At 41.1% G+C, this 13,341-nt stretch overlaps 2 protein-coding genes across 2 annotated transcripts in view; both read left to right on the forward strand.

Moving 5' to 3' along the window:
* The window catches only part of LOC123282371 (serine/threonine-protein phosphatase 2A regulatory subunit B'' subunit beta-like), a 55,520-nt gene extending 51,734 nt beyond the window's left edge, over positions 1-3,786 (forward strand). Inside the window, exon 3 of the mRNA XM_070503366.1 lies at positions 2,940-3,786. The gene's annotated coding sequence lies outside the window, so the exon portion shown is untranslated. The remainder of the gene's footprint in view (positions 1-2,939) is intronic.
* A 4,626-nt stretch (positions 3,787-8,412) lies between these two features.
* Positions 8,413-13,341, forward strand: part of LOC123278732 (centromere-associated protein E-like) — a 34,678-nt gene continuing 29,749 nt past the window's right edge. Inside the window, exons 1-2 of the mRNA XM_070503354.1 lie at positions 8,413-8,875; positions 13,251-13,327. Coding sequence (XP_070359455.1) covers positions 13,325-13,327 — 3 coding nt within the window. The 5' untranslated portion in view covers positions 8,413-8,875; positions 13,251-13,324. The remainder of the gene's footprint in view (positions 8,876-13,250; positions 13,328-13,341) is intronic.

Below are 13,341 nucleotides of genomic sequence, written 5' to 3' on the forward strand. Positions count from 1 at the left end.
CTCAAGGGAGGGAGGAGGATGCTGATATAGGAAAGAACCACAGATGGCGCTAAGGTACTGGCATCGTTCTGCTATGTTTCTTCACCTGGGGGGTGGTTACACACGGGTTTACTTTAGGATTGCTCTTTAAGTATAAAAGAGCCATACTAACAAGTAAAAATCCAATAATCAGCTATTTCATGGTCCAGAAAGCCCAGGGGTTTACCCTTTGGGAAACTGAAAGTAGTTGCAGGTAGCCGGCATTATGTGTAGAGTTGCCAGATTTAGCAAATAAAAATAAGAAATTACAGCAAATAAAAACACTGGATGCTCAGTTACATGTGAACTCTGATAAACAATGAATAATCTTTTAGATAAGCATACCCCATGTAATATCTGGTCCCATGCAATATCTGGGACATACACGTACTGAAAAATAATGCGCTGTTTATCTGAAATTCACACATTACTGAGCATCCTGTATTTTATCTGGCAACCGTAAATATGTGGCAAGCTGCACAGGCAGAAGCAGTTCTCGGTGGCCCGGTGAGGGGAGTACTCAAAGGAGGGCCAAGGAAAGGGAAGAGAAAGAAGAAGAAAAGTCTTAAATTAGCCTGACCCTAAGCTATTTGAACAATAGAGTAAGTGAATTAGCTGAGTTCATCCATTATTGCAATAGTTCAGGAGTAATGAATTCACACAATGTATCAAATAATTTCTATCAACAAAAAGCAGTATCAGCAAATGTTTAAAAGAGCCATCAGTGTTTCTCCTAAAAATTATGTCTCTCTCACTACATCAGCCTCTCTTCTGATCACTTGGGATGAAAATATTGTGAAAGATAGCCTTGAGGATGCTCATTCTGTGACTAAGTTTTCTTAATCTGTAGACAGTGATTAGGAGTCAGGTTGCAATGTAGGTTGTTTCATTTTGTTTTTATTCTACAAATATTATCTGACCACCTATCATGTTCCAGGAACCCGTCTTAGACCCAAAGGACAGATAATGAGTGACACAAACATAGTCCCTTCCTGTGGAGCTCAGAGTCTAGGCCCTAGTGGACTATAAAATAGATAGATAGATAGATAGAAAGATAGATAGATAGATAGATAGACAGACAGATAATTACATGCCCTTGGGAAAACATTATCTAGCAATAGTGGATATTTGCTCTTTGCTGCCCAGCATCCCTCTTTCTTTTGGGAAACCATCCAGACTCCATTTTATGTTAATTTGTTTGCCTGGAATTGATCCACAAGCCCGTTGCCACGATTGATGATGTTTGATTCAAAGATTGGTATACAATCCAATTAGAACTGATGAACCCTTGAGAGCCAGTAAGTAGAGGCTTCTGGAAAAGGGAAGCATTCCCCCCTGCCTTTGGTAATGGATAGGGGAGCTATCCAGATGATCAGGGCCATCAGGTACACACCCCTAGAGGACACCATTCACATACGCAAAAGATGAAGTCATGACCCAGGAAAAGCATCCTGGTGACATTGCAGAGCCGTGATTCAAGATGAACTGAAACTCCCCCCAGATTTTTCAGTTACATTAAGCCAACAAATCCACCCACTTCTTAGAGCAGGTTGAGTTTCCGTTTTCCGTCATTTGCAGCATAGAGTCCTAACTGATGCAATAAAAGTCTAAGAGGAAAGAAAAGGTTTCTTGCCTGTTCCCAACCTCCAGTTTCATGCCCCGGAGGTAATCACTGTGATGCTGCGTTCAGACATTTGGGTGCACACGTATGTATAACGCATGCCTTTCATGCAAATCGAATTGTATTGTATACATGGTTCCACCACTTGCTCATTCTAAACTTATGTTGTATTGTGGAGATCTTCATTTGTTGATACAGACTATTCGGCAATTGGATGTATCATCATCAATTTGATCTGTCTTCCACTGGTGAAAATTTATTTTCTCTTCAATTTTTTACTATGATAAACAATACCTTTATACATATATCTGTGTGCATTCATGCAATTATATCCAAAGGGAAAAAACCCTAGAAATGGAATTGGTCTTTCAAAGGGAATGTAAAAAATGTTGCCTTCCAGAATGATTATACCAATACAGTCTTCTCAAAAACACATGAGAATGTTTCTTCTCCACCATTAGTAACACTGTGTTTTGCCAAATATAAGAAATTTTGCCAATATGATAGTGAAAAGCAGTATTGTTTTCTCAATTTGCATTTGTTTGATGAGTGTATACACACACATAGACACACATGGAGAGAGATTCATATATATTTAGGCTATATATTTTATAAATTCATTAGCTATTTTTCTATAAATTCCCCATTCATATCCTCCACAGATTTTTCTCTTGGGTCATTTATCTTGTCCTTATTGATTTGTCTTTACATATCAGGAAAATAGACCCTTTTCTCATACATGTTCCTTTTTTTTTAAGTATGCTTTTCCTTTTTTTTTGGTGAGCAAGAGTGGCCCTAAGCTAACACCTGTTACCAATTTTCCTGTATTTTTTTTCTCCCCAAAGCCCCAGTTCGTAATTGTATATCCTAGTTCCAAGTCATTCTAGTTCTTCTATGTGGGATGCTACCGCAGCATGGCCTGGTGGGCAGTGTGTAGGTCCACACCCAGGATCCGAACCAGCAAACCCCAGGCTGCCAAAGATGAGCACATGAACTTAACCTCTCGGCCACAGGGCCCACACCCATACATGTTCTGAATATATTTTTCCAAGTTTGTTGTTCACCCTTCAGCATTGCTTTGTTTCTTTATCATTTTTTTAAGTATAACATTTCAAGTGTACAGAAAGCAGGAGAGAATTATATAATAGCACCTATATGTCCACCATCCAGTTTTAAAATGTTACCGTGATTTTGCAATATTTGCTTCACCTTTGTTTTTTAAAGAATAAAATGTTACAGGTACAGCTGAAGCTTCTCTTCCACTCTCACTGATGCCGTTCTTCTCCACGTCTCCCCACAGGTGACCACCACCTCGAAGGTGACGTGCATCATTTGTGGAGACCCTTTGTACACCTGAAAACCCCCTCACATGCACCAAAGGTTTAAATATTTTCCTGTGTCTTTTAGAAGAAAAAAAGACAGCAATAATGAATTGTCTGTGGACAGTTGTTCTCAAGTAAGCCTTCCCGGGATCTGCAAGCATCTTTCCAAGAGAGACCAGGTTCACATCGTTGCAACAGTGAGGCTCGCAAAGTTCCCGTGAGAAGCTGTTCACAAACTGTGCCACCTTCTGACTGATGTTGCTAATAAAGAACAGAGAAGAATCTGCCCGTCAAACTTGCCTCAAAGGAGGTCGTTGAGTTGTGATTGGATATATTATATATTATACAATAATTTATTTTGACCCTAGGAGAGGTTCATTTGAAAAGGGCCATAATACCTCTTTCTGCCCACTTTGGAGCAGATTTTAGCTGGGGTCAAAGCTCTAACGTCTGCCTCTATGAAAGGTTGCAGGCAGGGGGCCTGGGGCGTTCCTATCTGCTCGGGCACATGAAAAATGAAGACATTTCCTGAGGAGGCTGATGGAACCAATGTGCTCATGTCTGAACGTTTTTGCAGAAAGAATTAAAGGACGGTAAAAGAAACTTCTGAATACTCTCTAGTCTTTGGATATTCTGAAACTTCTACCTCATTGCTTATTTTTAAAAGAACCCAAATTGGGCTTGGCCTAAACAAGGGAGTCACCTGTGATTTTGACAACACCTTAAACAATACACTCCCATGGTTTTATACTTTTTCACAGATCTGTTTCTTTAAAAAATGTATATATATAATTTTTTAAAATTATAAAGTTTCTATAAATTGCACCAGACTGTGCATATCATTCTGCAATTCAGCATGGTTATTCACTATGACTTCAAAATTTATCCATGTGGATGCATATAGATTGAGATTATTCCTTTTAACTACCGAATAGTAGTCCCTTTTATGAATATATTTTTCTATTTTAAAATTAATAAACATTTAGATTATTCCTTTTTCCTTTAGTAAAAACAATGCTGCATTGACATATCTCCTTGTGCACGTGTCCAAGGATTTCCCTAGTGTGTCTGTCTACAAGGGAGGCTGTTGGTTTGTGAGTCCTGCACCCTCCTTACTGGCTATTGTAAAGTGTTCTTCAGCGTGGTTGTCTCCTAGAGTTCATACTTTTCCCTAGTAGTAAGTGAGGATTCCTCTTACCCACATCCTTTCTGTCTCTTGTGTGTATCCTCTGTGTTTGGGAGTTGTATGATTTTGATAGTAGTATAATTTATCAAACTATTGCCTTATGGCTCCTGGCCCGTGTGTGTGTGTGTGTGTGTGTGTGTGTGTGTGTGTGTGTGGTGTAGGGTGGTGTGCGTGTGTTTTGTCATGTTTAGAGGTTTTTGGTCACGTTTAGTTTTGGCAGTAAATGGTTACTGCAGCTTAACTTGCAAATATAGTTTTCAGGTTGTTCATTTTGTTTCACAACGATGACATTAAAAGAGAATAGTACTAATAGTCCAGAAATCTGGTAATCCTGCAGCAGGATTCTATCCAGACTGTGCAACACTTTGCCTGCCAGATATTAAGGGAGGCTAACGGTGAGGTTAAATTAAATTCAGAAACCTTCAATTGGGAAACCATGCTAAACACTGTATGTAGTAGCCAGACGTCTTCGTTGAAAGGCTTCTGCTCACTGCCCAGAGCCGGGTTGTCTAATGCAGCATTGATAACTGTATCAGGTCGAGGGCGAAGATTGATCTGGAGGGTTCAGTACTGATGCTCCTTTCTCCCTATCTTCCTTGTCCTACATCTTTTGAATAATGTTCACTTTCTCCTCATTATCAGGTCAAAGTTTCAGGAAAGTCCTAGATGTAACAAAGTTCAGGCTAAAAATTTTTGAAATGTTAAGCTTATGCAAGACATTAAACTTTGTCACGCCATCCCAGCCAAAAATAAACTAAAACTCCAAACCTGTCGCATAACCAGACGTGACATCTGCAGAGCCGGCCTGTAGAAATAAGCAATAAACTACACAGTGAACAAGGAACATAGCAGGTGTGGTCAATCAGGAAGAGCTTTTTGACACAAAATGATGATATTTTTACTTCTGGAACAATCAGAGGTATGTTCTTATTTTATGTGTTCAATCTTTTTTGTAAAACATATTATTTAATAACAGTATAAGATCTAATAATGGTTTATTGCACTATCTGTGGGGGTGAGGGTAGGGCTTACTTTCTTTCACCATCTAAATGTCCCTAAAAGAATCTTTACCTCAACACGTGCATTCCTCCAAATTATGTGTGAAATTTCCTTTGAAGAGAACTCAAATACTTCAGAAAAGTTTGGATCCTACATAAGCAAAGTCATTTTGATTTTCAATTTTCATGATCTTTAGAAGGCGGTAATGTCTTTAAACCCTTTTGGCTAGAGGTGGATTTTTTAATAACGTGAAGAAAACAAGTCTTGACTCAAAGCACGTGGAAAGACATCCGTAGTTTTCAAAGCCTTCTTAGACCATTAGGGTAAAGTCTTCGTAATCCTATTCTCTCCTAAGCAAACTCTAAGGCACTCATGGTTACAATTTGTGTGGCACATCTCATTTCTGTATGACATTTTGGTTACTTAATTATTGGAACTCACCATTCCATAAATCTGCGCTTGCCATTTGCCTTCTGACTCCAATTCCTGCCTCGTGCCTTCCTGCAACACCAGCTCTCAGGTGAGATGGGTCAGCTCAGACCTGAGGAGGGAGTGACGGCTGCTTGAGATGATGGAGATGTTGGATTCAGAGCAGCTGCTTGGGAAGCAGGCAATTGTTCTGAGCAAGAAGGCTCAGTGCTTCAAGGCCGTTACTCTCAGCCCAGGAATAAAATTCTACGGGACACAGTTTAATTGCTTCAAGATTCAATTCATAACCCTTTTTCCTGCATCCTGTCATTATTAGGCCATTATTTTTTTGTCCCTTTTATTACATTCCAACAGATCCAGGCAAATATTTGCAAATATTTTTAGAGATGAAGCTACATGTGACTCTTCACTCAAGTGCTGAGTGACTACTATCATAGGCTACAACCAGTAAGCAGTGAAGCCTAGACAAAGGTCCGGATACGAAGGGTAATAATTAGTATATTCATCTCTCTTGTTTGTAGTTCCCACAGATACTAAGTGGTTAATTTATTAGCTTAAGAAAGATACTTCACTGTATCATAATTGTCAAGGAGTGAAAATATTGCCTAAAAGCATTGGCCGAGCTGTGCCTCTGCTGTGAAATCTTTTATGTAGGAAACGTTAACGTGTCATCATATGCCGATAGGAACCAAGGCCTTTGAGGAAGGTATAAGAAATTAAAGACCAAAATCATTTAATTTGAGAATAGATGCATTAACAAGATCAAATACAAGTTACTTGTCTTTTGTTTCAGATACTACCCTGAGAAAATTTTCCTCGGCACATATTGACTATATTTTGAAGGAAAAGGAGCATAATATAACCTTTGAGTCCTGAGAAGAGCAATTGCAATCAATGGACTTAATGTCTTAAATGGCTTTTATTATCATCATTGGTGGTATATAGAAAAAGGTTAATAAAGCCTCTTTCACAGCTGGAACTTACAAATTAATCCTGTTCAGCAGCATTCTCTCTCTGTGCTCACTAATCAGCTCATGCAGCTGGTGGCTGACGGTCATCTCTTCCTAATTAGAGGAGCACGTGCTGCAGAGCCATCATTCTGAATGAGAGCCATGGTGTTTACTCTGTTTCCCTCACCCTTCCTGCTTCATTCACCGTTAAGCAACCCGTGACAATGACACAGGTTGTCACACAGAGTATGAGGAGATGGAATCACAACATTTGGAGGTAGATTGCTTGGATTTGAGTCTAGGCCTTCAACTAGCTGTGTGACCTCAGGCACGTTACCTAATCTCTCTGAGCCTCGGATTCTCCATCTGTAAACAGTCGTTCCAGTTGCTTCCTAAGTTCTGATGATTAAATGAGATAATACATGGAAAAGCACTACGCAAATATCTTTTTACATTTTTAATTGTTGAAAATTTCAAACCTATTCTAAGGTTGAGAGAAGACAGTTGTACCCTCATGTGCCCATCACCCAGCTTCAACAATCATCCATTCACGGTCAGTGATGTTCATCTATACTCCAACCAGTACTCTCTCTTGCCCCCAAAGGAATCTTATACAGCAAGTTCCAGATGTCATATCATCCCCATGCTTACATATTTTAGTGTGTATCTCTAAAAGGTAAAGTCTCTTTTTTAAAAGCCTAACTATAAAGCCATTATGCTACTTAAAAATTTTAACACATACCTAGTCAGTGGCCATTTCCCAGTTGTCTCATAAAATCTTTTTAGAATTATTTTGTTTGACTCAGGATTTAAATAAGGTCTACACATAGCATTTGACTGACCTGTCTCTTTAGTCTGATCTATAACTGCACTGTTCAACATGGCAGCTACTAGCCACATGTATCCATTTAAATTTAAACACAAATTAATTCAAATTAAATAAAATTAAAAATTCAGTTCCTCCATTGCAACAGCCACATTTCAAGTGCCAAATAGTCGCATGGATAGTGCAGATACGGAACATTTCCACGATTGCACAAAGTGTTATAGGACAGTGCTGATCTACAAGTCTCTCTTCCCTCTCTGTTTCATCCATTTTGATTGTCAAAAAAAACCCAAGTCATTTATGTCATGGAATTTCCCACATTCTGGAGTTTTCTGATTGAATCCCCATGGTGCCATTTAACATGTTCCTTGGCCCTCTGTATATAATTGATGGTTACAGCTAGAGGCTGAAAAGCTGTTTGTCTGTTTCATGAGCTCAAGTCCTACCATGTGACCTTAAGCAGGTAACTTGACCCCTCTAAACGTCCATTCCCTCACATATAAAACAGGAATAGTAACAGTACCTACACCATTGGGTTGTTATGAATGTTAAAGGAGATAATCTGAAGTGCTTGGCCTGGTGCATGGCTCATGGCATGGATTAAGTATACATTAGTTATTATTTGCATTATTATACTTGTTATTAGGCACTGACTCTCAAATCTTAGTCCATGCATTGGCTGTGTCAAAATCCTCCACAGACATAAACAAAAGCTTTCCAGAGATTCTAATTCAGCGGGCTGTAATGCAGTCTCATTATATTTGTTAAAATAAATCTATCAAATCTTTGTCTAGGATTTACTTTTATTAATTGATTTGCATTCAAGTGATTAGGATGATTACAATAATTATCCAGTGAACTCTTAGAATTTTACTAAGATTCCTCTCTTTGGGTATGCTTGGAAAATCTGTCCCTAAATCAATATTGCAAAGTATATACAAAATATTCACCACAGCACCTTTACAATTAAATATTCATTCCATTTTTATTATTATAGCTTAGCCTAGAGAATTAAGTAAACATGTGTTACTTCACTCCTACACACCGTTTAAACGCAGCTAACAGGCTTTCTGAATAAACCAGCCCGCCCCCGGCGGTATCAGGAGTTAGGTTCCGCATATGCTGTCGCCAGGCTGCAGCCGCCTGAGGGGACTCGCCCGGGGCCCCGCCCTCAGAGCTCACACCCGCCGTGCGCTCGCGCCCCAGGGGCCGCCCCCCGACACTCCAGTGCGACTCTGCGTGCACAGGCCAGAGGCTCAGAACCAGCGCCGGGCTGCCCTGCTCGGCCTCCTGGGCGCAGCGGCGTTTGCCCGTGCACGTGCCCTCGCATCGCGCGCTCCGGGGCCGGGCTCCGGGCGGTTCTCGCCGCTGCAGTTCCACCGGGACTTCCGCGCTTCGGCGGCCTGTCTGACGAGCCGCCGCGCCCAGAGAGGTTCAGGTTGGAGCGACACTTGCCAGAGGGCAGCGGTCACGCCAGATCTTCGGCTTCCATTCCGTTTTCGCGCGCTTCTCCCTCTTTGCAAGGTGAGTGGAGCTCGTTTGTGGATGTGTTAGCACAGGATGCGGGAATCCTGTGAAGCGAGTCAATTCGGAGCCCGACGTGAACCAGGTGGGGTGGCAGCGGGAGCGCTCACAGGGTGGAGGCCCGTAGTAAGGACGCCAGTCCTCAGGGGACTCTCGGGCATGAACGGCAGAGGACGGTGTGTGTCTGTGGGGACAGACGGGCAGCGTGTGGCGGGGTGTGTGTGAGAGACGCGAGTGAGCGGTGGGATGCGCCTCCGTGCCGTGGGTGTGGCTGCGAGGCTGTGACAGGTGAGTGGCTGTGCTGGGGTGACGGGGATTTGGTTGCGTGTCCTTCATCTGTGCGGGTGTGATGGCTGTGGCTTTGTGGCGTCACTGTCTGGTGGCTCTGGGCTCCCTGGCGCTTCCTCCTCTTCTCTCCTCACAGCCACTTGGCTGCAAGAGGAAAGTAGGATATTGAGCCCTAAAGGAAGATTTCCAGCCAGGGGGCACCGAGGTTAGTTTGGGAAAGCCTGGAAAGTTCTCTACTTGGGAGCTCTGAGGGGCAGCTACTGTCTCAGAGCCTCGGGGTTCCCAGAGCTCGGACCCCAGGAACGTGCTGTAAACCTATACCCGTAGTCCAGGCTCTGTCGTCTTTTCCATCTGTTTATGTGTATGAGCAGGGCGGGTGTGGACCTGGAGAGTGTCGTGTAAGGGAGTCATTCTGTGCCCCAAGAACAGCCTGGTGCCTGGTGACTTCCTCCTCAGTCCTGCCATCCCCCAAAGAAGAACCTTGGGGAGGGGAAAGAATTGTTTTCATGCAAAAATCAACATTGAGGATAGTTGTTTCTTTCTTTCATAAATTCACTGATTTTAAATTATTGATATAAGAAAAATTTAACAAAACTTTGCAATAATATCTGATTTTTAATTGTCTTCCCAAAAAGATTTCCAAATACTGATTGAAATACAAGAAAATAAGGAATCGTTTTATTTACCCACATGCCTTTTGTTGCTGCTTCAGGGCATTGAGAGTCTTACTGATGTTCTCACTTTATGAGACGCTTGATCACATCAGCTTCTTTGCGCAGGTTGTGATTCACAAATGTCTCTTTGTTTCTGCTGCATTTCGGCGGGAGGGAAATTTCCTCCTCCTCTTTTCTAGAAACTCTTGATGTATGAATTAAAAATGCATTCTCAAGCAAAAGATCTAATTTTGCCCATTATTTTTGTGAGCATTATCAGAGCAGGGCTGATAAGCACAATTTTACTCTAGGAAGGAGAATCGTTTCTTTTATAATACCCAATTAGGGGACATGCAATGTTCTTCAATAAAAATAGCTAACATATTTATATTTATATGGGATTACAACATATTACTAAGTTTTAATGTAGATCATATTTCTCCAACATATTCATGCTAAGTAAGTGATCTTCGTACTCTTGCCTTTACTGATGAAAAACCCAAGACACTAAAATGTCATGAACTCTAAGAGCAGTTACATTTAGAAAATCTGAGAACAGAATCTATGTCTTAAGTTTCAACTGGATACCATTCCCCGGTTATGAGTGTGTACTTTACACTGGGACCAGTATCATCCTGATTAATAATCCTGTACATGCCATCACACAGCAGAACCAAATTAGTTAACCTGTTCCCTGTTAGATTTTTGTGTTTCTAGTTTTTGGCTGTCAAAAACTCTGTATTGAAGATACTCGTACATGCATTTCTTTATCTCAATATTTTCTTAAGAAATGTCTAGAACTAGAATTTGGGGTAAAATAATCAGATTTTTAGTAAATGCTTATCATATGCCAGACCATGCCATCTTAGTATTTGGGGTGATAAAAAGACTCAAATGACACTGTTGATACTCTTATGTTCCTTCTGGTAGGTAAAGTAAACCCTGAATAGGAATAGATGCATTGAAGGCCACTAGGGAGATTCAGATAATGTGACTTGGTGTTTGATAAGGCAGTGATGTCATTCTGACTGCAGCCACCACTGTCGGGTTGCGATCAAACTATGATGACCTATGAGAGCACCATGATGGTAAGGAATTTATGTTGTAAATTTTTACCTTACTTTTTCAGTTGAGATATATACATGATCATAAAATTCCCCCCCCTTTTTTTTTTTTTGGTGAGGTAGTTTGGCCCTGTGCTAACACCTGTGGCTAATCTTCCTCTTTTTGCTTGAGGAAGAGTGGCCCCGAGCTAACATCTGTGCCCGTCTTCCTCTGTTGTGTATGTGGGGTGCCACCACAGCATGGCATGATGAGTGGTGTAGGTCCATGCCTGGGACCCAAACCTGTGAACCCGGGCCACCAAAGCAAAATGTGCTGAACTTGACCACTACGCCACTGGGCCAGCCCCAAATTCACCTTGTAAAAATGTACTCAAAAGAAAACTTTTTACTATATTCACAAGGTTGTACAAATCAGTACCACTATCTAATTCCAAAATATTTGATCACCTTAGTAAGAAACCCTGTCCTTGTCAGCTGTCACTTCCTATCCCTCGTCCTCCCATACTCTGGAAACCACTAACACGTCGTCTGTCTCCATGGATTTGCTGAGTCTTGAAATTCAGTCTACATGGAATCATGCAGTATGTGTCCTTTTATGTCTAGCTCCTTTCACTTAGCCTGAGGTTTTCAAAGTTCGTCCATGTGGTAGATAAGCACATCATTCTTTTACTTTATTTTGGAAAGTATACACGGCATTACATTTGCTATTTTAACCACTTTTCAGTGTACAGTTCTGTGACAGTAAGTACATTCACACTGTTGTACAACCATCAGCACCACCCACTTCCAGGACTTTTTCATCTTCGACTGAAACTCTGTCCCATTAAACACTAACTCCCCATTCCCCTCTCCTCCCAGTCCTGGCAACCACTGTTCTCCTTTCTGTGTCTATGAATTTGACTTCTCTAGGACCCTCATAGTAGAGCAATCGTGCAAAATTTATACTTTTGTGACTAGCTCATTTTACTTAGTGCAGTGTCCTCAAGGTCATCCATGAGGAGTCGGTATCAAAATAGCCTTATTTTTCTGGCTGCGTAATATTCCCTTATATCCATAAATGGCATTTTCTTCATCCATCTGTTGATGGACATTTGTATTGCTTCCACTTTTTGGCTGTGACAAATGTGAACATTTGTGTACTAGTTTTTGTGTGAATGCATATTTCCATTCTCTTCAGTATATACCTAAGGGCAGAAGTGCTGGGTCACATGGTAACTCCTACTTTACATTTTTTATTCTGATGATGATGGTTGCTGAGTGAGACTGATGGGATAAGATAATTGAGCAGCTTTCTGGAGGACGTGGCTAACAGGATGGGAACGGGTTCCATGAAGAGAACTTGCAAAAGGATGTAGCCCCGAGACCAGCAACAATACATATTAGCTATACTCAGGGACTTCAGCCATCTGTCTAGACAGTAATCCAGCAATGAGCATGCCTAGAAACCTGAGAGGAGATTGTGTCACTGGTAACTGAAGGAAACAAAAACCATTTAATAAAACAACCCAAATTTAGTACATTTCCCCAAGACCAACTAAACTCTGTTTAGAAGAATGAACTGTCCACATTTTGGAAAACAGCTTCCACTTAACACACAACAAATCTTCACATGCATAGATATTTTAACAAATGAACATTCAATCAGCAAGTTAAGATATACTCAACAAACAAAATCCCCCATCAGGGGCAAAAGATAAGCACTGTCAACATGTAAATGTAAAACTTTCTAGATTTTTTCTGTCTATTGAAGTCTGATGATTTTTCAGTCGTTTGATATTGAGATACACATATGTTCTTCAAATGGTATCATATTGTACCTATAGTTTTATAACCTGATTTTTCTACTGACAGTGTTTCCGGAATGCTTTCCATGTTCACGATATTTTTCCTGACTTCACGTTTATTACGTGGATATGTTGTAATGTGTTTAATCACAGTCAGTTTTTCTGGAATTGGAATACTGAATATTTCCTGACCAGTTCTATGTCTTTTCTAACCTCTTCAACCTCACCTGACCCCAAGGCCATGAGGTTAGGTGTGCCTGGATGGCGTGGCTCCTTTTCAGTCCTGGAAGGTGTGAATGGAGGGAGGAGGACCTGTTCAGGGCTGGGCTGAGCAGCCTAGTCTCAGGTGCAGAGCAGCTTCCCCAAAGTGGAGGTCTGGCCAGAAAACTGTCTGCTGAAGTGTTTGGGTTTCCTGGGCATTAGGGGAAGAGTTTGGGTTTATCTACAGTCCTTCTAATTTTTTCATATTGTTATGTTTGTACAGTTAGAGGTATTATGCAAAATGGAATGGAGGAGCCAAATGTTACTTCCTCTCATGGTAACCCTAAATTATGCTTGCTCTCATGGTCTCTTTTTCCTTTCCCAGCTCTGGATTCTCTTTGTTCTTTCCCAGTAGAGGAATCCCAAGGAGGACTGATCCGTTTTGGCAGGTGCACAACCATGGTATGTGTAAGTTA

This window comes from Equus asinus, unplaced genomic scaffold (genome assembly GCF_041296235.1).
Source record: "Equus asinus isolate D_3611 breed Donkey unplaced genomic scaffold, EquAss-T2T_v2 contig_1, whole genome shotgun sequence".
Lineage (NCBI taxonomy): Eukaryota > Metazoa > Chordata > Mammalia > Perissodactyla > Equidae > Equus > Equus asinus.